We start from the raw sequence: 24,781 nt of genomic DNA on the forward strand, positions 1-24,781 counted from the left end.
GTCACTTGAAGTCAGGAGTTCGAGACCAGCCTAGCCAACATGGTGAAACCCCATCTGTACTAAAAATACAAAAATTAGCTTGGCGTGGTGGTGCATGCCTGTAATCCCAGCTACTCAGGAGACTGAGGCACGAGAATTACTTGAACCCAGGAGGCAGAGGCTGCAGTGAGCCGAGACTGTGCCACTATACTCCAGCCTGGGTGACAGAGTGAGACACTGTCTCACAAAAGACAAAGCTTGTAAAAGTTTTCAGGTCAATGCCCTCAACTCTGGCAGGCAGCCTTTACCCCACACCATCAACTTACAGTTGTATGAGTGAAACCAAGGGAACCCCAACCTGGCTGTGCCCTAGGACCTGGGGAGATCTGCCTGGCGTGGAAGGCTGTGCCCAGGACTTGTTGCTGAGAATGTTTCTTAGAAGTTGGGTGACTCAGGCTGGGCCCGGTGGCTCATGCCTTTAATCCCAGCACTTTGGGAGGCCAAGGCAGGCGGATCACTCAAGGCCAGGAGTGTGAGACCAGCCTGGCCAACATGGCATAACCCCACCTCTACTAAAAATACAAAAATTAGCCAGGCACGGTGGTGCACGTCTGCGGTCCCAGCTACTCGGGAGGCTGAGGTAGGAGAATAGCTTGAACCCAGGAGGCGGAGGTTGCGGTGAGCCGAGATTGCACCACTGCACTCCAGCCTGGGCAACGGAGTGAGTCTCTGTCTCAAAAAAAAAAAAATGTTGAAGAAATTTTTCATTCTCTACAGTTGCCTTTAACCACTTGCCTGTTGTATTTGGGGCTGCTCTCCCCATCCACACCAACCACCTCCCACCAATTTGCGGTTTATCTTTTTGGATCTGTGGACTTTTCAGCCCCATTTTGGCCAAGTGCTCCATAATGAGTTTCTGGCCTCAGGACTGTGAATACTCTCTTGCCCAGGGCTGGGAGTCGGGGTGAGCCAGTGGTCAGGCTCCACTGAGAGGGCCTTGGTTTCCACACAGGGCTGGGGTCTCCTGGATACAATGGAGCAGATGAGCCGGGAGGACATGCTGGCCATCTCAACACCCGTCTTGACCAGTCTGGTGAGACAAGAGGCAGGAGGGAGGAAGCTAGTGGGTATCCCATCCAACAGCACAGTCTCTGCCCCTACTTTCCGACACCCACAGCTACCCACCTACCACCAAGCCCCTTTGTCTAACTGATCAATTTTACTTCCACTCCGGAATCTCCTTAGATATGAGCCAGTGTGGTTCTCAAAGGAAAACCATCATCACCATCATCGTCAACGTGAAACTGCCCGTTAATGAGCACATATTACGTGCCAGGGACTATGGTGCACTGAGCGCTGGGAGAGGGATTCATCTCCTTCAATCCTCACTGCAACTCTGTTTTCTTTTCTTTTCTTTGTTTTTTTGTTTTTTTGTTTTTTTGAGACAGAGTCTTGCTCTGTCGCCAAGGCTGGAGTGCAGTGGCCCGATCTCGGCTCACCGCAACATCCACCTCCCTCATTCAAGCGATTCTCCTGCCTCAGCCTCCCGAGTAGCTGGGATTACAGGCGCCTGCCACCATGCCCGGCTAATTTTTGTGTTTTAGTAGAGACAGGGTTTCACCATGTTGGCCAGGCTGGTCTCAAACTCCTGACCTCAGGTGATTCACCCGCCTCAGCCTCCCAAAGTGCTGGGATTGCAAGCGTGGAGCCACCGCGCCCGGCGCTGCAACTCTTTACAGAGGAATTCTCACTAGCCCCATTTTACACATGAGGAAACTGAGGCTTGAGGTGTCATGCTGGGGAAGGGGCAGAGGCAGAGTTTAAGCCAGTTCTGTCTGACCCTAGAGCCTCAGCTGTCAGACGTGGAGCTAGACAGACCTGGGGCCAAATCCCAGCGCTGGGCACTTGCCCAGTTATCCTATCCCCTCTAAGCCCATCTCTTCATCTACACATGGGGATGACACTGCCCACTCACCTGGGCTGTTGTAAGGAGACTAAACGTTGCATTTGAAGAGTCTACCTGGGATCTCAATACCAGGGGCTGTTCAATCTTTGTCCATTTCCCTTCTTTGGAAGCCCCAGAACCCTTCCCATTCAAGCAATCTCATCACTGCCCTCTGGAGCTGAGGGGAGCCCCTATCATTTCTGCTCTCACTTACTTCCCAGTTAACTTCAACCGAGCACCTGCTTCCAGGCCAGACCCTTTGCTGGGGACTTCACATAGGCTGCCAGGCAGAGACTGACTTTCAGAGAGGTTTAGCCACCTGTCTGCGATCATACAGCCAAGCAGTGGTTGCAGAGCTAAGATTTGACTCCAAACCTGAGCTTATGCCAAACTCCCAGGGAGGCAGAGAGGCAGCTGGCTGTCCCCTGGACCATGAGCCCTGGGACATGAGGGAAGCTATGCTGGAGAGTTTGGGGCTTCCTGGGATGGTCTGCCACAGCTGTGCACCCTGAGCAGGGCTGAGCCTGGCCTCTTGCCCCAGGATGTGCCCCCTGAGATGATGCCCACCGTCATAGATGAATACCTAGGAAGCAACTCGGACGCACAAGCCAAATGCCAGGCATTCCAGGAATTCATGGGTGACGTATTCATCAATGTTCCCACCGTCAGTTTTTCAAGATACCTTCGAGGTAAGCCTGTCCCTGGACACCTGCCCAACCCCTCCCACTTGGGCCCAGGAGCTGGGTCATCACAGGTGACATGGCATGATAGGGTGCTGGTTCCCTCAATGCCTTGCACCCCACACCCCACTGCCCCCCACCAAACCTATCTTTCTCTGGGATGCAGTGTCATAGTAATGAGAGGTATCTCCAGCAGGAAACTATGCAGAGGAGAAAACCCCAGACTCAGAGAGGTACAATGACTCACCAAAGGTCACCCAGCAGGGCCTATCACTAATTCTCAGGGATTCACTCAAATGGGTGATTTCATCCTCTTTCAGCACTTCTGGGGGGAAAGTCTTGCTTCCTTCAAGCCTAGTAGCTAATCCCTGATGCAGACCCAGAACAGTTCCAAGTTTTAAACTTTGTGACCTTGGGCAAGATACCTACCCCCTCTGAGCCTCAGTTTCCTCCTTTGTAAAATGGAAATAATAATAGAATCTAATCTATTAATTCTATTAATACAGAATCTAATCTATTGTGATGGGGATTCAATAAATGATGACACTGGCCAGGCGCGGTGGGTGGCTCAATCTTGTGATCCCAGTACTTTGGGAGAAGCGGGAGGATCGCTTGAGCCCAGGAGTTCAAGACCAGCCTGGGCAACATATTGACCCCAATCTCTACACAAATTTTTTGAAAATTAGCCAGGCATGGTGGTACACACCTGTAGTCCCAGATACTTGGGAAGCTGAAGTGGGAAGATCACTTGAGCGCGGGAGTCTCAGGCTGCAGTGAGCTGTGATCATGCCACTGCACTCCAGCACGGTCGACAGCAAGACCATTTCAGAGATTAAAATAAAAATATTAAATTAAATTAAAATGATGACACAGAGCACACAGAATGGTGCCTGACACCTAGCAAGCGCTTAGTAAATGTTTGCAGCTAGTCATTTTATCATCATCATCATCATCATCATCATCATGGAAATTGGTGTTATTATGAGCATGTGCTGCCAAAGGCAGCATCAAATCAGGCCATGAGTGCCTAACTCCCATCCCATCCTTTCTCTGTAGATTCTGGAAGCCCTGTCTTTTTCTATGAGTTCCAGCATCGACCCAGTTCTTTTGCGAAGATCAAACCCGCCTGGGTGAAGGCTGATCATGGCGCCGAGGGTGCTTTTGTGTTCGGAGGTCCCTTCCTCATGGACGAGAGCTCCCGCCTGGGTGAGGACAGACAGACAGACATGTGATCCCTAGGCTGCCAGACTCCAAGGGGCCTGGGCAGGGCTTGCGGGAACACGGGTCTCCAGTCAGCACTGAGGATCCTTGGGTCCCTTCCAGGTCCCACCTGACTCTCATTCAGTTCTGTCCCTCTCACCTTTCCAGCCTTTCCAGAGGCCACAGAGGAGGAGAAGCAGCTAAGCCTCACCATGATGGCCCAGTGGACCCACTTTGCCCGGACAGGGTGAGTGAGTGACAGGGCATAGCTAGCTTTGGGCCTGGGATGCTCAGGTCGGCCCCTCTGGGGGACAGCACAGGAAGCCTTGGTCCTCATTCATTCCTCCCACCCAGGGACCCCAATAGCAAGGCTCTGCCTCCTTGGCCCCGATTCAACCAGGCGGAACAATATCTGGAGATCAACCCAGTGCCACGGGCCAGACAGAAGTTCAGGGAGGCCCGGATGCAGTTCTGGTCAGAGACGCTCCCCAGCAAGATACAACAGTGGCACCAGAAGCAGAAGAACAGGAAGGCCCAGGAGGACCTCTGAGGCCGGGCCTGAACCTTCTTGGCTGGGGCAAACCACTCTTCAAGTGGTGGCAGAGTCCCAGCAGGGCAGCCCGCCTCTCCCCCTGCTGAGACTTTAATCTCAACCTGCATGGAGTCGTGTTCCTTAAAGCATCGGCCGCTCTGTGACTGGAGTTATGCTCTTTTGAAATGTCACAAGGCCGGCTCCCACCTCTGGGCCATTGTAAAAGTTCTTCCCTCTCCCTGAAGTGCCTTTCCTGCTTTCTTCGTGGTAGGTTCTAGCACATTCCTCTAGCTTCCTGGAGGACTCACTCCCCCAGGAAGCCTTCCCTACCTTCTCTGGGCTGTGCGGCCCCGAGTCTGCATCCATTAGAGCACGGTCCACCCGAGGCTAGCACCGTGTCTGTGTCTGTCTCCCCCTCAGAGGAGCTCTCTCAAAATGGGGATTAGCCTACCCCCACTCTGTCACCCACACCAGGATCGGGTGGGACCTGGAGCTAGGGGGTGTTTGCTGAGTGAGTGAGTGAAACACAGAATATGGGAATGGCAGCTGCTGAACTTGAACCCAGAGCCTTCAGGTGCCAAAGCCATACTGAGGCCCCCACCGACATTGTCCACCCTGGCCAGAAGGGTGCATGCCAATGGCAGAGACCTGGGATGGGAGAAGTCCTGGGGCGCCAGGGGATCCAGCCTAGACCAGACCTTAGCCCCTGACTAAGGCCTCAGACTAGGGCGGGAGGGGTCTCCTCCTCTCTGCTGCCCAGTCCTGGCCCCTGCACAAGACAACAGAATCCATCAGGGCCATGAGTGTCACCCAGACCTGACCCTCACCAATTCCAGCCCTGACCCTCAGGACGCTGGATGCCAGCTCCCAGCCCCAGTGCCGGGTCCTCCCTCCCTTCCTGGCTTGGGGAGACCAGTTTCTGGGGAGCTTCCAAGAGCACCCACCAAGACACAGCAGGACAGGCCAGGGGAGGGCATCTGGACCAGGGCATCAGTCAGGCTATTGTCACAGAGAAAAGAAGAGACCCACCCACTCGGGCTGCAAAAGGTGAAAAGCACTCAGAGGTTTTCAGAGTGGAAGTGAGAGGTGACAGTGTGCTGGCAGCCCTCACAGCCCTCGCTCGCTCTCCGCGCCGCCTCTGCCTGGGCTCCCACTTTGGCAGCACTTGAGGAGCCCTTCAACCCACCGCTGCACTGTGGGAGCCCCTTTCTGGGCCGGCCAAGGCCGGAGCCAGCTCCCTCAGCTTGCAGGGAGGTGCGGAGGGAGAGGCGCGGGCAGGAACCGGGGCTGCGTGCAGCACTTGCGGGCCGGAGTGAGTTCCGGGTGGGCGTGGGCTCGGCAGGCCCCCCACTCAGAGCAGCTGGCCGGCCCCAGGTGGTGAGGGCCTTAGCACCTGGGCCAGCAGCTGCTGTGCTCGATTTCTCGCCGGGCCTTAGCTGCCTCCCCACGGGGCAGGGCTCGAGACCTGCAGCCCTCCATGCCTGACCCTTCCCCCACCCCCCGTGGGCTCCTGTGCGGCCGGAGCCTCCCCAACGAGCGCCACCCCCTGCTCCACAGCGCCCAGTCCCATCGACCACCCAAGGGCTGAGGAGTGCGGTTGCACAGCGCGGGACTGGCAGGCAGCTCCACCTGCTGCCCCAGTGCTGGATCCACTGGGTGAAGCCAGCTGGGCTCCTGAGTCTGGTGGGGACTTAGAGAACCTTTATGTCTAGCTAAGGGATTGTAAATACACCAATGGGCACTCTGTATCTAGCTCAAGGTTTGTAAACACACCAATCAGCACCCTGTGTCTAGCTCGGGGTTTGTGAGTGCACCAATCCACACTCTGTATCTAGCTACTCTGGTGAGGACTTGGAGAACCTTTGTGTCCACACTCTGTATCTAGCTAATCTAGTGGGGATGTGGAGAACCTTTGTGTCTAGCTCAGGGATCGTAAACGCACCAATCAGCACCCTGTCAAAACAGACCACTTGACTCTCTGTAAAATGGACCAATCAGCAGGATGTGGGTGGGGCGAGATAAGAGAATAAAAGCAGGCTGCCTGAGCTAGCAGTGGCAACTCCCTCGGGTCCCCTCCCAGGCTGTGGAAGCTTTGTTCTTTCGCTCTTTGCAATAAATCTTGCTACTGCCCACTCTTTGGGTCCACACTGCCTTTATGAGCTATAACACTCACCGCGAAGGTCTGCAGCTTCACTCCTGAGCCAGCGAGACCAGGAACCCACCAGAAGGAAGAAACTCCGAACGTATCTGAACATCAGAAGGAACCAACTCCCGACACACCACCTTTAAGAACTGTAACACTCACCGGGAGGGTCCGTGGCTTCATTCTTGAAGTCAGTGAGACCAAGAACCCACCAATTCCGGACACAGAAGTAAACATTTCTTGCTTTGAGGATCAATGTACCACTACCTTAAAACACCTGGGTTTATTTTTGTTTTTGTTTTAGAGACAGGGTCCACTCTGCTGTGCATGCTGGACTGAAGTGGCACGATTGTAGCTCTCTGCAGCCTTGAACTCCTCGAACTCACTGCAGCCTCGAACTCAATCAAGCGATTCTCCCACCTCAGCCTCCCAAGTAGCGGGGACTGCAAGTGAGTGTTGCCATGCCTGGATAATTTTTTTAGTTTTTGTAGGGACAGGGTCTCACCATGTTGCCGAGACTGGCCTCAAACTCCTGGCCTCAAATGATCTTCCCGGCTCGGCCTTCCAAAACACTGGGATTGCAGGTGTGACCCACTGTGCCCAGCCAACACCTGGATTTCAATACATATCCCAGAGTCTGCCCTGCCCCCGTTATGCCATCCTACCAGCTCCAGTTGCACAAATGCCCTTCCTCAGTCAGACTGAGCTGCTGGCTGCCGATGGGTGGGTGAAAAGCATTTTCATTTTCTTTTTTCTTTCTTCCTTTCTTTCTGTCTTTTTTTTTTTTGAGATGGAGTTTCACTCTTGTTGCCCAGGCTGGAGTGCAATGACACGATCTCAGCCCACTGAAACCTCTACCTCCCAGGTCCAGGCAATTCTCCTGCATCAGCCTCCCGAGTAGCTGGGATTACAGGCACCCACCATCATGCCCAGCTAATTTTTTTGTATTTTTAGTAGAGACAGGGTTTCACCATGTTGGCCAGGCTGGTCTTGAACTCCTGACTTCAGATGATCCACCCACCTCGGCCTCCCAAAGTGCTGGGATTACAGGCGTGAGCCACCGCGCCTGGCCAGCATTTTCATTTCCAACTGGAACCAGCTCTGTTCTGGGAAGTCCATTCTGGGGAGGAAGGAGAGACAGAAAGCCAGAAGGGCTCTGAGTCATATCATTCTCCTGCTTGAAAGCTCCTGGTGACTCCCTGTCTCCCTGAAGACAAGTCCAAGTTCTCCACGTGCCACTGAAGTCCTGCTATTCTCATCCAATTCCTTCCACCAGGGAAGTTCATCCCCACAAGCTGGTAGAGCTTGACAAGTAGACAGGCCCTGGCCAGGCACGGTGGCTCACGCCTGTAATCCCAGCACTTTGGGAAGCCGAGGCGGGTGGATCACCTGACGTCAGGAGTTCGAGTCCAGCCTGGCCAACATGGCGAAACCTTCTCTGTATTAAAAAATACAGAAATTAGCCAGGTGTGCTAGTGTGCACCTGTAGTCCCAGTTACTAGAGAGGCTGAGCCAGGAGAATCACATGAACCCAGGAGGCAGAGGTTGCAGTGAGCCGAGATCACGCCACTGCACTCCAGCCTGGGTGACAGAGTGAGACCTTGTCTCAAAAACAAAACAAAACAAAACAGACCCCAATATTACAGTGTGTAACTGGGACACGAAGGGCTGTGAGGACACAGAGACGTAGACCGGCCCAGACTTGGGAGACAGGGAAGGAGGGACATGTCAGCTGAGACCCGAGGAATAAACAGAGGTTACTCAACCATGTAGACCAGCGTAGAAGACTGGAAGGGTGGGGAGCGGGGGAAGGGCGTGCCTGGCAGAGGGAACAACAGGAGCAAAGGCCTGAAGGATGCAATGTGTGGAGGAATCGCGGCTCTGCAGGGCTGGAGAGGTCAGCAAAGAGCAGACGTGAGAGGACTTGTGGGCTGCGACGGGGGGCGGCAGGGACTTGACGCTCATGGAAGCCCTGTTGTATGGAGGAGGGTGGCTGGGAGAGGGGAGAGGAGGGGGAGAGCAGGGAGAACAGGGAGGGGACCAGGGTGGGCTGCCAGGTGGATGGAGAGGCACTGGTGGGCTCTAGATTTAGAGTCCGCAGACAAGACCGGGCAACTGACCAGACACAGAGGTCAGGGAAAAGAAGCCCCGCTAGGGCAGCCTTAAGGCAAGCAGGAGCGGACCCGGAAATCAGGGGTCTGGTGTGGGCCACCCTGGATGTACAAAGAGGCTTCTTCCTCTGGGCCTGACGGTGGCCCCCACAGGGCAGCCACGGGAGTGTAGCGGGGGGGTGTTACCAGGTTGGGTATCGCCAACACCAGCAGGCCCTGGAGAGGGTGGGCAAGCCGGCTGCTGAGGCCTCAGACCCTGTCCTAGCTCCAGCCCTCTCTGCCAAGGGCATCCTTCACCCAGGGAGGGAGGAGAATGTCTGGTACCGCCCCAGGGGTCGGGGGATATGACCTACCAGGCAGAGGGGATTCCAGGCCTCATGCCTCTGTATTCTCTCTTCCCTGAGGCTCCCTGAAGGCCCCTCCATGCCCTAGGACCCAGCAGCCATGCAGAGCTGAAGGGAGCAAGCCAAAGACTCAGACAGGCGTGGCCCTGCAGGACAGGGACTGGTGGACCCGGGAGCCTCCCAGTGGTAGGGCCACAGGAAGGGCCAAGTGAACAGTGTAGGAGTGTGAGCACCAGGGGGCGCTGCAGGATCAGACGTGCACACCTGGACCCCGCCACAGGATGAGGTCCTAGCAGATGCTTCCAGTGTCTACCCAAGGCCAACCTTAGTTACTCACACAACCCGACAGTCTCACACACACACGCTCACGGATAGGGTTCCTACGAGTTCCACCATTTACTGGGTGTGTATCTTTTCTTTATTTTATTTCTACTTTTTATTTTTGTTGAGGTAGAGTCTCACTCCGTCACCAAGGCCAGAGTGCATTGGTGCGATCTTGGTTCACTGCAACCTCTGTCTCCAGGGTTCAAATGATTCTTGTGCCTCAGCCTCCCAAGTAGCTGGGATTACAGGCGCGCACCACCACACCTAGCTAATTTTTGTTTTTAGTAGAGACGGGGTTTCACCATGTTGGCCAGGCTAGTCTCTAACTCTTGGCCCCAAGTGATCCACCCACCTCGGCCTCCCAAAGTGCTGGGATTACAGGCATGAGCCACTGCACTCGACCACAGATGTGTATCTTTGAGTAAGCTGTGTATCCTCTTTATTCCTCAGTTTTCTCATCTGTAAAATGAGAGTAAGGTTAGTGACTCCCTTCCTAGGTCTGGCTGTGAGTACTGAAACATCATTAGCCATAAAGCACCTAGAGTCGTGCTTGACACACAGCCAGTGCTAAATAAGTGCTCCCTGGCACAGGTATAAACACTCTGCTCGCAATGTCCAAAAAAATCATATGGCTCCTCGACTACAACTCAAACATGGAAGAATTGGGGTATGTCAGGGAGCATCATAATATTGGCATAAGTCTCTTCCACCTTAAAATAACTTCTGGGACTAGGGGCAGTTGCTCACACCTGTAACCCCAGCACTTTGGGAAGCCGAGGTGGGAGGATCGCTTGAGGCCAGGAATTTAAGACCAGCCTGGGCAACATAGCAAGGCCCCATCTGTACAAAAAGTTTTAAAAATTAGCCAGATGTTGTGTCTCACACCTATAGTAGTGTGAGGCAGGAGGATGGCTTGAGCCCAGGAGTTCGAGGTTACAGTGAGCTGATTGAGCCACAACACTCCAGGCTGGGCAACAGAGTGAGACTCTGTCTCTAGGTAAATAAATAACTTCTGGGCCTGTAGCTGCCCAAAAGAATTAGTGGGTGGACCCCCGGGAGGCTCTGAATGGCAGGTTGAGTGTCATATAGTCTGTCTCCCTCCATGACTTCAGGGAAGCCATATTCAAGCTCCTCCCCAGTCTGTCTATAGCCCCACCTCCTGGGTTTTAGCCACCCCCCATCTCCACTTCTGCACCCCCCCGCCACCTCCACCCCAGTTCCCAGTCCAGCCTGCCCAGGCTCTGGGAAGGCTATTGCAAGAACAGGAAGGAACTTGGCAGGGGAACGCCAGCTCTGGTTCTTGTAGTGGCACCCACATGGCCTTCTTTCCCTGCCCTAGCCTGCCTGCCTTCCTTCCCATCACCCCCAGACCTCCCAGACTTTGGGGCATCGTTGCCACTAGAGCCTCTCTTCAGGTGAGGTTGCCCCTCCCTGCTGCCCCCAAGCTAGCCCCTTCCCACTCTTCGGACCTTGACCAGGACCCCAGGAAACAAGGCAATCGCTGGCGGTGTGGGTAGGGGTGGGGTCCAGGCTTCTCCCGGCCACCCACTGAGCTCTCCTCTGAGCCCAAGCTTACTCACACCCGGCCTCTCCCGCAGGCCTCTGGGCCATCCTCTGGGGTTCCGAGAGGACCCACCTTACAGATGAGGAAATTAGAATCAGAGAGGGGCAGTACCGTGCCTGAGGCCACACAGAGTGAGAACAAAGCCAGGACTCACACCCAAGTTTACTGGCCTTCAAACTGCAAGTCCTTCCCCTCCAGAATGTGCCCTTGTGTCTAGGGTGGGCTTTCCAGGTGCTGGAGTTGGGGTCTAGTGGGCTGACTTGGGTGGGGGGACTGGGATTCTAGTTAGGCCAGCAAGGGAGGCCCAGAGGAGGGGTTTTGCAAGGCAGTGGCTTCAGACTGGGGCTGGACAGCCCGCAGGGAGATGACAGGGGCCAGCCCTGCTCTCCCTCAGATGCCTTCGTGAGTCCCCTCTGTCCTTTGGGCCTGGACTGTGGCTTCTGGAGTTTGTCAGCGTGCACAGTGCTACCCCAGCCAGACTGCAGGGCCTCAGTCCCTACCAACCGGGTGTGCAGGTGCAGAGGAGTGTGCAGGTGCAGAGGAGTCTGCAGAGGGAAGGGCCATGTTGAGCTTCCCTACCCAAGGAGGGTGGGCCTCTAGGCCCTATTACCCTCGAGCACCATCCGAGGGCCCAAGGAAGAGAAGATCCTGAGCCAGGACATATCGACTCTGGGAGGAGATGAGCAGCCGTGGGAGGCGATGAAACCCCCAGGCCTCCCAGGAGACCAGGTAACCCTCAGAGCAGACCCAGAATCACCACGGGGTCTCAGAGTAATAAGGCTGACCAAGTGAGCAGCCAGAGCCCCTCACCTCCACCTGCTCCCACCTCCTGAGGCACCACTGTGATGACACAGGACAAGCCCCAGGAGTCAGTGCCCAGCCTTGGCCAGGACCATCCCCTGGGGTGGGAGTTACCTAAAGTTGCCACCCCAAGGAAAGCCTGGACTCACCATATGCCTAGGGCGAGTCCTGGTCAGGCTCTGTCTGTTTCTCTGTGACCCCCAGACCACAACACAGCCAGGCTCCTGGCCCTGGCCCGCCTCCCGGACCCTCACCATGCCCTAGGACTGACATTAGTACAGGGCTGCACCTCGGTCCCCATGTGGCTAGCTGGAGGCATACCTGGGTCTTGCCCTGAGCCTGGGGAGTGGGGCTGGAAAGTGCCAGGCCAGAATTCTGGGTAAGAGACAGCATTGGGCCAAGCATGGTGGCTGATGCCTGCAATCCCAACACTTGGCCTCCCAAGGAGGCCAAGGTGGAAGGATTGCTTGAGCCCAGGAGTTTGAGAACAGCTTAGGCAACATAGTGAGACCCCTGTCTCTACAAAAAAATTAGCCAGGCATAGTGGCTGTGATCCCAGCTACTTGGGAGGGTGAAGTGGGAGGATCTTTGAACCCAGGAGGTCAGGGCTGCAGTGAGCTGTGATCGTGTCATTGCACTCCATCCTGGGTGACAGAGTGAGACTCTGTCCTTTTACAGGACTGAGGGGCTTCAGCAGATCACTCCTGGCCTCCAAGACACCCTGGAAGGAGACGAGCTGGGTTTTGCAGGATAACTGGGAGTTCATCTGTCCCTTCCAAGACCCTTTGCAGCTTAGCGCTCTGTCAGGAGCCAGTCCTTCCACAAAATTCCCCCCACTGCTTTCCTTTGTGTTTTCTTCTCTCTCTCTCTCTCTCTCTCTCTCTCTTTCTCTCTTTCCCTCTTTTTTGAGACAAGGTCTTGCTCTGTCACCCAAGCTGGAGTCTTTGTGTTTTCTTCTTTCTCTCCCTTTCTTTTCTTTTCTATTCTCTTCTTTCTCCTTCCTTCCTTCCTTGCTTTTCTTTTCTCTCTCTCTCCTTCCTTCCTGTCTAAAACAAAAAAACAAAAAACAAAACTGAAGCTTATTCTGATTAGGTAAAATGTATATGGTAAGCCCTAAAACAAACACTGAAAACAATGATGACAAAAACAAAATAAAAAATACACAGTGAAATAAATCATTAAAGAAATTAGGCCAGGCATAGTGACTCACGCGCATAATCCCAGCACTTTGGGAGGCTGAGGCGGGCAGATTACTTGAGGTCAGGAATTCGAGACCAGCCTGACCAACATGGTGAAAACCCATCTCTACTAAAAATACAAAAATTAGCTGTGCGTGGTGGCGGGCACCTGTAATCCCAGCTACTCAGGAGGCTGAGGCAGGAGAATTGCTTGAACCCGGGAGGCAGAGGTTGCAGTGAGCTGAGATGGCACCACTGCGCTCCAGCCTGGGCAACAGAGTGAGACTCCGTCTCAAAAAAAAAAAAAAAAAAGAAAGGAAAAAGTAATTTAAATACTTTGGCCGGATGCAGTGATGCACACCTGTAATCTCAAAATTTTGGGAGGCTGAGGTGGGTGCATATCCTGAGGTCAGGAGTTTGAGATCAGCCTGGCCAACATGGCAGAAGCCTGTCTCTACTAAAATTACAAAATTAGCAGGGCATGGTGGCGGGGGCCTGTATTCCCAGCTACTCGGGAGGCTGAGGCAGGAGAATTGCTTGAACCTGGGAGGCAGAGGTTGCAGTGAGCTGAGATAGTGCCATTGCACTCCAACCTGGGCAACACAGTGAGACTCTGTCTCAAAAAAAAAAAAAAAGAAAGAAAGAAATTTAAACACTTACCAGAAAATATTTACTTAATAGAAAGCAATAAAGGATAAATAGAAGACAAAAAAGACACAAGGAAAACAAGAAGTAAATTGGCAGTTGGTTTATAGTGAACTTCATGGGCCCACTTATACACAAATGTTTTTCAAGAAATCTATTAAACATTTATGGGGATTTGTAACAAACTGAGAAAACTGGCAGATGAACTGCCACCCCTGAGATATTAAGACCAACCTACCCTCTTTCTTCTCCTCCTCCTCAGCCTACTCAACAGGAAGATAAGGATGAAAACTTTATGATGATCCACTTCCATTTAATGAATAGTAAATATATTTTCTCTTTTTTGTGATTTTCTTAATAACATTTTCTTTTCTCTAGCTTGCTTTATTGTAAGAATACATTATATAATACATATGACATACAAAATATGTGTTAATCGGCCAGGTGCAGTGGCTCACGCCTGTAATCCCAGCACTTTGGGAGGCCGAGGTGGGCAGGTCAGCTGAGGCCAGGAGTTCAAGACCAGCCTGGGCAACATGGTGAAACCCCATCTCTAACAAAAAATACAAAACTTACCTGGCATGGTGGCGGGCACCTGTAATCCCAGCTACTCAGGAGGCTGAGGCAGAAGAATTGCTTGAACCCGGGAGGCGGAGGTTGCAGTGAAGCCGAGATCACGCCACTGCAGTAGAGCCTGGGTGTCAAAAATAAAAAACAAAAAAAAAGTGTTAATCGATGACTATGTTATCAGTAAGGCTTCTAGGCAACAGTATGCTATTAGTAAAGTTTGTTGGGTGTCAAAATAATATGCAGATTTTCAACTGCATGGCATTCAATGCCCCTAACACCCACCTTGTTCAAGGGTCAACTGTATACTTAGGAGTGGAATTGCTGGGTTATATGGTAACTCTATGTTTCATCATTTGAGGAACTGCCAAACTGTTTTCTAAAACCACTGTTTTCTATACCACTTTATATTCCCACCAGCGATCTGTAAGATTTCTTCACTTCTTTGTCAAAATTTATTGTCCGACTTATTTATTTATTTATTTATTTTGAGATAGTGTCTTGCTCTGTCACCCAGGCTGGAGTGCAATGGCACAGTCTTGGCTCACTGCAACCTCCACCTCCAAGACTGAAGCAGTTCTTCTGCATCAGCCTCCCGAGTATCTGGGATTACAGGCGCCCACCACCACACGCAGCTAATTTTTATAATTTTAGAAGTGGCAGGGTTTCATCATGTTGGCCAGGCTGGTCTCGAACTCCTGACCTCAAGTGATCCACCTGCCTTGGCCTCCCAAAGTGCTGTGATTACAGGCGTGAGCCACCATGCCTGGCCTTATTATCTGACTCTTTAATTCTAGCCATCCTAGTAGGTATGAAGTAGTAGTGTCTAATATTGGTTTGATTTGCATTTCCCTGATGGCTAATGATGTCGAGCATCTTTTCATGTTCTTGTTGGCTCTTTTCACATTCCTTGGAGAAATGTTTACTCAAATCCTCTGCCCATTTAAAAAAATTAAGTTGTCTTTTTGTTGTTGAATTGTAAGAGAACTTTATATATTCCAGATATAAGTCCCTTATCAGACACATAATTTGCAAATCTTTTCTCCCATTCTGTGGGTTGTCTTTTCCATTCTTCCATAGTGGCCTTTGCAACACAAAAGTTTTTCATTTTGATGAAGTCCGAATTACCTGTTTTTGTTGTTGTTTCTCATGCTTTTGGTATCATATCTAAGAATATGTCACTAAACCATGAAGATTTACCTCTATGTCCTTTAAGAGAAGAGTTTTATAGTTTTAGCTCTTACATTTAGGACTTCGATTCATATTGAGTTAATTTTTGTACATGGTGTGATATATGGGTCTCTTTTTTTTTTTTTGAGACAGGATCTTGCTCTGTTGCTCAGGCTAGAGTTCAGTTGCACAATCATAGCTCACTGCAGCCTCAACCTCCTGGGCTCGAGCAATCCTCCCACCTCAGCCTCCCCAGTAGCTGGGACTACACGCACATTCCACCATGCCTGGCTCATCTTTTTTACTTTTTGTTGCCCAGGCTGGTCTTAAACTTCTGAACTCAAGTAATCCTCCCAAAGTGCTGGGATTACAGGTGTGAGCCACTGCACCTGAGCCAACTTTATTCTTTTGCATGTGGCATGATCCAGTTTTCCCAATATCATTTGTTGGAAAGACTATTCTTCCCCTTATTGAATGGTCTTGACACCCTTGTTCAAAATCAGTTCACCTTGGCCAGGAATGGTGGCTCACACCTGTAATCCTAGCACTTTGGGAGGCCGAGGCAAGAGGGTCATTTGAGCCCAGGAGTTCAAGACCAGCCTGGGCAACATAGTGAGACACCATCTCTGAAAATAAATAAACTAATTAAATCAGTTAACCATAGAGACATGGGTTTATTCATGGACTCTCAATTCTGTATATCTGTCTTATGCCAGTACCATACTCTCTCTCTTTTTTTTTCGACAAAGTCTCACTCTGTTGCCCAGGCTGGAGTGCAGTGGCACCATCTCAGCTCACTGCAAGCTCCGCCTCCCCGGTTCATGCCATTCTCCTGCCTCAGCCTCCTGAAGTGTAGTCCCAGCTACGGTAGCTGGGACTACAGGCATGTAGCTGGGACTACAGGCACCCATCACCACGCCCAGCTAATTTTTTTCTTTCTTTTTTCTTTTTCTTTCTTTTTTTTTTTTTTGTATTTTTAGTAGAGACGGGGTTTCACCATATTAGCCAGGAATGGTCTCGATCTCCTGACCTCGTGATCCACCCGCCTCAGCCTCCCAAAGTGCTGGGATTACAGGCATGAGCCACTGCGCCCAGCCAAGTACCACATTCTCTTAATAGCATTTCTTCCTCATAAGTTTTGAGGTAGGGACGTGTGAGTTCTTCTACTTTGTTCCTTTTCAAGATTGTTTTGCTTGAAGTGGGACCACAGACATATGCCACCACACCCAGCTAATTTCCTTTTATTTTTTGTAGAGAAGGGATCTCACTATGTGGCCCAGGCTGGTCTCAAACTCCTGGGCTCAAGTGATCCTCCTGCCTTGGTGTCTCAAAGTGCTGGGATTACAGACATGAGCCACCATGCCTGGCCACTTCTGTCACTTTTTGCTTCATATATTTTAGTGCTCTGTTATCTGGTACATATATGTTTATAATTGCATGTCTTCCTGATAGATTGACATGTTTATCATTATAAAATACCCTTCTTTATCTCTAGTAATATTTTAAAAGTCTACATTGCCTGATACTAGCGTAGCCATTCCAACTTTCTTGTGGTTACTGTTTCCGTAATATACTTTTTCCCAGTCTCTTCTTTTCCGTTTATTTGTATCTTTGACTCTAAAGTCTGTCTCCTATAGACAGCATATAGGGGACTTTTTAAAAAATCCAATCTGGGCTGAGTGTGGTGGCTCACACCTGTAATCCCAGCACTTTGGGAGGCCAAGGCTGGTGGATCACTTAAGGTCAGGAGTTCAAGACCAGCCTAGCCAATATGGTGAAACCCCATCCCTACTAAAAATACAAAAAAAAAAAAAAATTAGCTGGGTGTGGTAGTACATGCCTGTAATCCCAGCTACTCGGGAGGCTGAGGCAGGAGAATCACTTGAACCCAGGATGCGAAGGTTGCAGTGAACCAAGATCGTGCCACTGCACTTCCAGCCTGCATGACAGACCAAGACTTTGTCTCCAAAAAATGAATAAATAAAATTTTTTAAAAAATCGAATCCAACAGTCTCTGCCTTTTGACTGGATTGTTTAATCCACTCACATTTAATGTTATTCCTGACATAGTTGGATTTACTGCTGGCATTTTACTTTTTGTTTTCCATGTGTCTTGTGTCTTTTTTGTCTTCTATTTATCCTCTACCGCTTTCTTTGTTTTAAGTAAATATTTTCTAGTGAAGTATTTAAATTTCTTTAATAATTAATATCACTGTATATTTTTAGTTTTGTTGTTGTCATTGTTGTTTTTAGTGGTTGTTATAGGGCTTACCATATACATTTTACCTAAAGAGAATCAGCTTCAGAGGTGTTTTGTTTTGTTTTGTTTTGTTTTGTTTTGAGACAGGGTCTCACTCTGTTGCCCAGGCTGGAGTGCAGTGGCATGATCTCGGCTCACTGCCACCTCCATCTCTTGGGCTCAGGTGATCCTCCCACCTCAGCCTTCCAAGTAGCTGGGACTACAGGTGTGCACCACCAACCCCAGCTAATTGTTTTTTCTATTTTTAGTACAGACAAGGTTTCGCCATGCTGCCAAGGCTGGTCTTGAACTCCTGGGCTCAAGCAATCCACCCACCTTGGCCTCCCAAAGCGTTGGGGTTATAGGTGTGAGCCACAGTGCCTGGCCCTATCTCTACTAGCTTCATTCCAGTGAGATATAGAAACATTATTCCTATATATCCCTATTCACTTTTCACCCTTTTGTGGTATTATGGTTATATGTATTACATCTATTAATGTTACAAACCCAAAAATACATTGTATGATTGTTATTTTACTGTTTTCATTTTGTTAGCCCAATGCAGCTTACTTCCACCCACCTCCTTTGTGTTGTCATTGGCAAATATATTAAATTTCTACATGTTACAGGCCCAATAATACACTTTATGCACACTCTTTTATAAATTGCCTTGGTCAATTTTTGCTTTAAATCTTTTATAAATTGCTGTTTTAAGTTAATGTTTTTAAAAAAGGAAAAAAATTATTCTATGTTTTATAATTACAACTTTCCTCCTTAAGCAATAAAAGAGCCACAGATATGAGGAATTACACAGACATCACAATCTCCACCACGCTGTGGTGTGCCCCGTGCAGTCCCACCCACTCAACAGCAATTTGTTTAATCCTCACAACAACCCTCACAATTAGTCGTTGTTAGCTCTGTTTTACAGATGGGACAAATGAAGCTCAGAAAGGGCTTCTGGGACACATGGATGGTAAGAGACTAAGTGAGCTTGGGGCCTACATCTTGTTTTTTTTTGTTGTTTTTTGTTTTTTTAGATGGAGTCTGGTTCTGTCATCCAGGCTGAAGTGTAGTGGTGTGATCCCAACCTGCATCCTCCACCCCCCCGGTTCAAATGATTCTCCTGCCTCAGCCTCCCAAGTTGCTGGGAATACAGGCATGTGCTACCACACCGAGTTAATTTCTGTATTTTTAGTAGAGGTGAGGTTTCACCATGTTAGGCAGGCTGATCTTGAACTGCTGACCTCAGGTGATCCACCACCTTGGCCTCCCAAAGTGCTGGGATTACAGGCGTGAGCCACCAAGCCCAGGCTGTTGGGGCCTACATCAGTCAGACTCAGAGATCAATGCTCTTTCCACAGCACGACTTCCTTCCCTTTACTCAACCAAGATAACATAGGAATGTTCTTAAGAAAATTCTAAGAGACTCAGGCAAATAACACGCAGGCTTTCTGAGAAAAGACTGATTCTTGGAAAAGATGATGCTGTACCAGGACTACCTGAATGAAAACTCTGCTAAGAGACTCAGGCAAGTAACAACCAGGCTTTCTGAGAAAAGGCTGATTCTCAGAAAAGATGATACTGTACCAGGACTACGTGGTTGACATGGCTGCCCACTCAACATCCCCTGTGCCCCATGTGAGCATCAGATGGGGCAAACATGTGTCCTGGGCACCTCATCATGGTATCTGGCCTGGCACGAGTGCTTCCCATATGGGCTGAGTGAAAGGTTGTTGCTCCCCCAGGGACAGGTGGCAGGAGTAGAGCCAGCGGTTGGCAGAACTCGTCCTTGAGGCCCACACAGATGTGGCCAAGGAGCTGCATAGCTGAGTGGGGGAATCTATGTGTGGCTGGCCCCTAGGCCTAGCAGGTGGATTCACAATCTTGTCTGTCTTCCCCACTGCCCCCTTCCCCTGTCCTCTGCCTGAAAGCTTGTCCTGTGCATTCTGAACTTTGTCAGATGCTGGGCAGCAAAACAAGCAGCTTCCTCACCTCCCAAAGCCTAATATCCATACTCCTATTGATGTGGCCACAGCCTATAAGAGAATCTGGCAGAATGAGGCTGTGAGGATAGGCAGGCAGTCAACAGAGAGAGATGTGGTCCAGGCCAGGTGGAGCTGCTGGTAATCCCTGCTTTCCTGGTCCTGGCCACCCTGTCCTCCCATCCCTATACCTTTAAACCTCACACTGACTGAACCCTCAACTAATGTTCATTTTTTTAAATATGGAAAATACCACTTTGAGAGGCTGAGTCAGGTGGATCACCTGAAGTCAGGAGTTCGAGACTATCCTGGCCAACATGGTAAACATGCTACTAAAAATTGAAAAATTAGCTGGCTGTGGAGGTGAGCACCTGAATTCCCAGCTACTCAGGAGGCTGAGGCAGGAGAATTTCTTGAACCCAAGAGGTGGAGATTGCAGTGAGCCAAGATCATGTTATTGCACTCCGGCCTAGGCAACATGAGTGAAACTCCATCTCAAAAAATAAATACATAAATAAATATGGAAAATATGTGGCTGGGCGTGGTGGCTCACGCCTGTAATCCCAGCACTTTGTGAGGCTGAGGCAGGTGGATCACTTGAGATCAGGCGTTCGAGACCAGACTGGCCAACACGGTGAAACCCCATCTTTACTAAAAATACAAAAATTAGCTGGGGGTGGTGGCACAGGCATGTAGTCCCAGCTACTTGGGAGACTGAAGCAGGAGAATCGCTTGAACCCAGGAGGCAGAGGTTGCAGTGAGCCGAGATCGGGCCACTGCACTCCAGCCTGGGCGACAGAGTGAGACCCTGTCTCAAAAATAAATAAATAGGCCAGGCACAGTGGCTGTTGCCTGTAATCCCAACACTTTGGGAGTCCGAGGCAGGCGGATCACGAGGTCAGAAGATTGAGACCATCCTGGCTAACATGATGAAACCCTGTCTCTACTAAAAATACAAAAAATTATCCGGGCGTGGTGGCATGCGCCCGTAGTCCCAGCTACTCAGGAGGCTGAGGCAGGAGAATTGCTTGAACCCAGGAGGCGGAGGTTGCAGTGAGCCGAGATCGTGCCATTGCACTCCAGCCTGGGCAACAAGAGCGAAACTCCATCTCAAAAAAAAAAAAAAAAACCATCTCCAGCGTCCCATGTACTCCTTCTCAGTCAATACTCAAAGTTACCACTAGTCTGACCTCTATCATAAATAAATTTTGCCCATATATACATATATCCATTATTTTAAATTTGAAGGAAACTTTGCTTACTCCGCTTTTAACATTTTGGCGCATTTTCTTTTCATCTTTTCTTTTCTTTTTTTTTTTTTTTTTTTGAGACGGAGTCTTGCCCTGTCACCCAGACTGGTGTGCAATGGTGCCATCTCCGCTCACTGCAACCTCCACCTCCCGGGTTCAAGCAATTCTCCCCACCTCAGCCTCCCAAGTAGCTGGGACTACAGGCGTACACCACAAGCCCAGCTAATTTTTGTATTTTTTTAGTGGAGATGGGGTTTCGCCATGCTGGCCAGGCAGGTCTCAAAATTCTGACCTGAGATGATCCACCTGCCTCGGCCTCCCAAAGTGCTGGGACCGCAGGCATGAGCCACCATGCCCAGCCTCTTTTCACCTTTTCATTGTGTATTTATCTATAGCTGTACTATTAGAATGTACACAATTTTAAGCCAAATGTGGTGGCTCATGTCTATAATCCCAGCATTTTGGGAGTCTGATGTGGGAGGATTGCTTAAGCTCAGGAGTTCAAGACCAGCCTGGGCAACATAACTAGAGCCCATCTGAACAAAAAATTTAAAAATTAGCCAAGCATGGTGTGGTGCATGCCTGCAGTCCCAGCTACTCAAGAGGCTGAAGTGAGAGGCTCACTTGAGTTTGGGAGGTGGAGGCTGTAGTGAGCTATGATCATGCCACTGCCTTCCAGCCTGGGCAACAGAGGGAGACCTTGTCTCAAAAAAAGAAAAAAATAAGGGAAAGAAAAGAAAAGAAAGAATGAATGAATAAACACAATTTTATACTCTGGGGTTTTTCTTTTTTTTTTTAATTTAAGTTATTACCAAAAGCAGTTTAAAGTTTGAGTCTGTAGTTACATTGGCCTTTCTTGGTCCCCAGATATAAATGATGCTTCCAGTATTCACTATGGTATAGATAAATTTCGTTCAGAAAGGTCTTTGTTTTCATGTGTTTCTGACTATTTTCACAGGGGAGAGACCCAGAAGTGGAATTACTGAGTGAAGGCATGTGAACTTTTCTTTTCTTTTATTTTCTTTTTTGGTTGTTGTTTTGTTTTTGAGATGGAGTCTCACTCTGTCTCCCAGGCTGGAGCACAGTGATGCGATCTTGGCTCACTGCAACCTCCACCTCCTGGGTTCAAGCGATTCTCCTATCTCAGCCTCCCGAGTAGCTGGGATTACAGGCACGCACCACCATGCCCAGCTAATTTTTGTATTTTTAGTAGAGACAGGGTTTCACCATGTTGGCCAGGCTGGTCTCGAACTCCTGACCTCCAGTGATCCACCTGCCTTGACCTCCCAAAGTGCTTGGATTACAGGCGTGAGCCACCACACCAGCTGGCAAGTGGACTTTTCATGGCTTTGTATACATTTCACCAAATTATTTTCCCAAGGCATTGTATCAGTTTATCCTCCACCAGCAGTATATGTGAATGTCCTTTTCACTGTATCTTCACCAGAATTAGATGACATCACTTTTAAATTTATTAGGTCTAAGTTGTAACTCCTGGTTTTAGTTAGCACTTTATGACCACCAGTAAGGTGGAATATTGTTTTCATAGGTGCTTACATGCTGCCTCTGGGTAGCAGAGCTGGGATGGGGACCACTCCATGGCAGCTCATGCTCAGGGGTCTAGAGCACTCTGCTACATGGCTAGGTGCCCCTTGGAGGCTGGGGAGCCGACAGAAAAACATGGTTTAAGGCACTGCTCTAATGTAAGATACTTTTCTGTGTGACCTTGGCCAACTTATATAACCCCTTTGAGCTTCAGCTTCCACATTTGTATAGTTTTGTAACAATAACATTTGCCCTATAAGGTTTTCAGAAAAATGAGGTGAGGCTGGGCGTGGTGGCTCATGCATGCCTGTACTCCCAGAACTTTGGGAGGCCAGAGTGGGAGGATCACTTGAGGCCAAGAGTTCAAGACCAGCCTGGGTAACAAAGTGAGACCCTGTCTCTACAAAAAAGAAAAAGAAAAAAAGAAAAAAAATGAGGTGAGATAATTTAAAGTGTTTGGCACAGCACCCAGGCTATAATGAAGGCCCAGTAAATTATAGCTATTGGCTATTCCACCATGAGTGGACCCTGGATTCAGGGCAAATCCAGGTAATGGGTTAGACCTTGGCCTCCTGGCTGTGTCCTGTGAGACTGCAGGCTGGTCACGGCCCCCCTCTGGGTCTTTGGGCCTCCCCCAGCTCCTCCCAAGTCCAGTGGAGAAGCCCATGTGAAAGAGCTTTGTAAACTGCAAAGGCTGCACAAACGGGAGATTTGAGCTGGCCCTTGCCCCTGCTGGCCTGCCTCCATGCTTGAAGGGTCTCCACTGCAGTCACTTCTTTTTGCCCAGATATTGCTTATGTGAGACCTGTAGAGACCTGGGGGCATGGGCAGAGAGGCATTTTTGGCCACCTGCAGCTGGGAGTGTGAAGGTGTGCTCTATTGCATCAATTCCAAATCCTATTCCAAAAACCATTTGCATCAAAATCTGGGGAGGTTTGCAACCCTGAGATTCTCATCAGAGAGTGTGGGGTGGGGCCAAGGAATACATATTTTTGCAATGATCCTCCAGGTGATTCTGATGCACAGATAGGTTCGCTAATTACTTGGATCAGGTCTGCTTTCTGTCACTTTACAGAATGAGCTCCATAGGACCGGAGCACAGAACAATTCAGTTTGGGTTTTTGTTGTTTGTTTTTTGGTTTTTTGTTTGTTTGTTTTGAGATGGAGTCTTGCTCTGTTGCCCAGGCTGGAGTACAGAGTGATCTCTGCTCACCGCAACCTCCTCCTCCCGGGTTCAAGAGATTCTCCTGCCTCAGCCTCCTAAGTAGCTGGGATTACAGGCTTGTGCCACTGGCCTGGCTAATTATTAGTATTGGGTTTTTTTTAGTAGAGATGGGGTTTCACCATGTTGGCCAGACTGGTCTTGAACTCCTGACCTCAGGTGATCCACCCGCCTCGGCCTCCCAAAGTGCTGGGCTTATAGGCATGAGCCACCGTGCCCAGCCCAATTCGGTTTTGATAAAAGGAGGAGGGGGCAAATAGACAAGGGCACTTCAGGAAGGGACAGTGGATGTGAGGCTTCAACGACTCTTGGCAATAGGAGTGGGGCAGGATGACAGCCTGGAAGAGAAAGAAAAGAGTATCCACGGGAAGTCGGATTCAACTTGGCCTATTTCATATCTATGCCAAGAGCTGGCTATGGTGTAAGTTTGCTTGCATTGTGTATGTGTGCTTGTGTGTGCGTGTAATAAGTATGCTATAGATAGATTTGTTGTCACCTATGTACAACTGCACTTGTATGCATATATATGTATGTATATGGACATGCATTTTACTCTTCTGTTTCTGCATGTTTCTTGGAGTGTTTGTTTGTCTGTTTTGAGATGGAGTCTCACTTTGTCACCCAGGCTGGAGTGCAGTGGCAAAATCTCAGCTCACTGCAACCTCCGCCTCCCGGGTTCAAGCGATTCTCCTGCCTCAGCCTCCCGAGTAGCTGGGATTACAGGTGCCCGCCACCACGCCTGGCTAATTTTTGTATTTTTAGTAGAGACAGGGGTTTCACCATGTTAGCAGGCTGGTCTCGAACTCCTGACCTCAAGTGATCTGCCCACCTCGGCCTCCCAAAGTGCTGGGATTATAGGCGTGAGCCACTGCGCCTAGCCTTTTTCTGCATGTTCCTTTGTAGATGAGCTGTGCTCACATGTACCTATATCATAAATTAGCATGTACATGTGAGTATTAGATGCGAGTATGCATATGAGTAAGAATGCATATATGCGTGTATGATTTCTTCCTAGAAACATGCTGGGCTAATGTTAACAACAAGAACAGAGGCGTAGGCCGGGCGCGGTGGCTCATGCCTGTAATCCCAGCAGTTTGGGAGGCCGAGGCGGGCAGATCACGAGTTCAGGAGATCAAGACCATTCTGGCTAACATGGTGAAACCGTGTCTCTACTAAAAATACAAAAAATTAGCCGGGCATGGTGGCGGGTGCCTGTAGTCCCAGCTACTCGGGAGGCTGAGGCAGGAGAATGGCATGAACCTGGGAGGTGGGGCTTGCAGTGAGCCGAGATCGTGCCACTGCACTCCAGCCTGGGCGACAGAGGAAGACTCCGTCTCAAAAAAAGGACAGAGGTGTA

At 49.9% G+C, this 24,781-nt stretch overlaps 1 protein-coding gene across 11 annotated transcripts in view; it reads left to right on the plus strand.

Moving 5' to 3' along the window:
• CES3 (carboxylesterase 3) overlaps positions 1-24,781 on the plus strand; it is a 50,819-nt gene that overhangs the window by 21,340 nt on the left and 4,698 nt on the right. For 5 of the 11 annotated variants that reach the window (XM_055100306.2, XM_055100307.2, XM_034940386.3 and 2 more), the window contains 5 exons: positions 992-1,072; positions 2,466-2,613; positions 3,661-3,810; positions 3,973-4,051; positions 4,159-6,707. In XM_055100306.2, coding sequence (XP_054956281.1) covers positions 992-1,072; positions 2,466-2,613; positions 3,661-3,810; positions 3,973-4,051; positions 4,159-4,354 — 654 coding nt within the window. In that variant the 3' untranslated portion in view covers positions 4,355-6,707. Of the gene's footprint in view, positions 1-991; positions 1,073-2,465; positions 2,614-3,660; positions 3,811-3,972; positions 4,052-4,158; positions 6,711-6,783; positions 7,700-24,781 lie in introns of those variants that run through there. The other 6 variants (XR_010110274.1, XR_008621469.2, XM_034940384.3 and 3 more) reach the window with 4 other exon arrangements.

The sequence above is a fragment of the Pan paniscus genome, chromosome 18, assembly GCF_029289425.2.
Source record: "Pan paniscus chromosome 18, NHGRI_mPanPan1-v2.0_pri, whole genome shotgun sequence".
Classification (NCBI taxonomy): domain Eukaryota; kingdom Metazoa; phylum Chordata; class Mammalia; order Primates; family Hominidae; genus Pan; species Pan paniscus.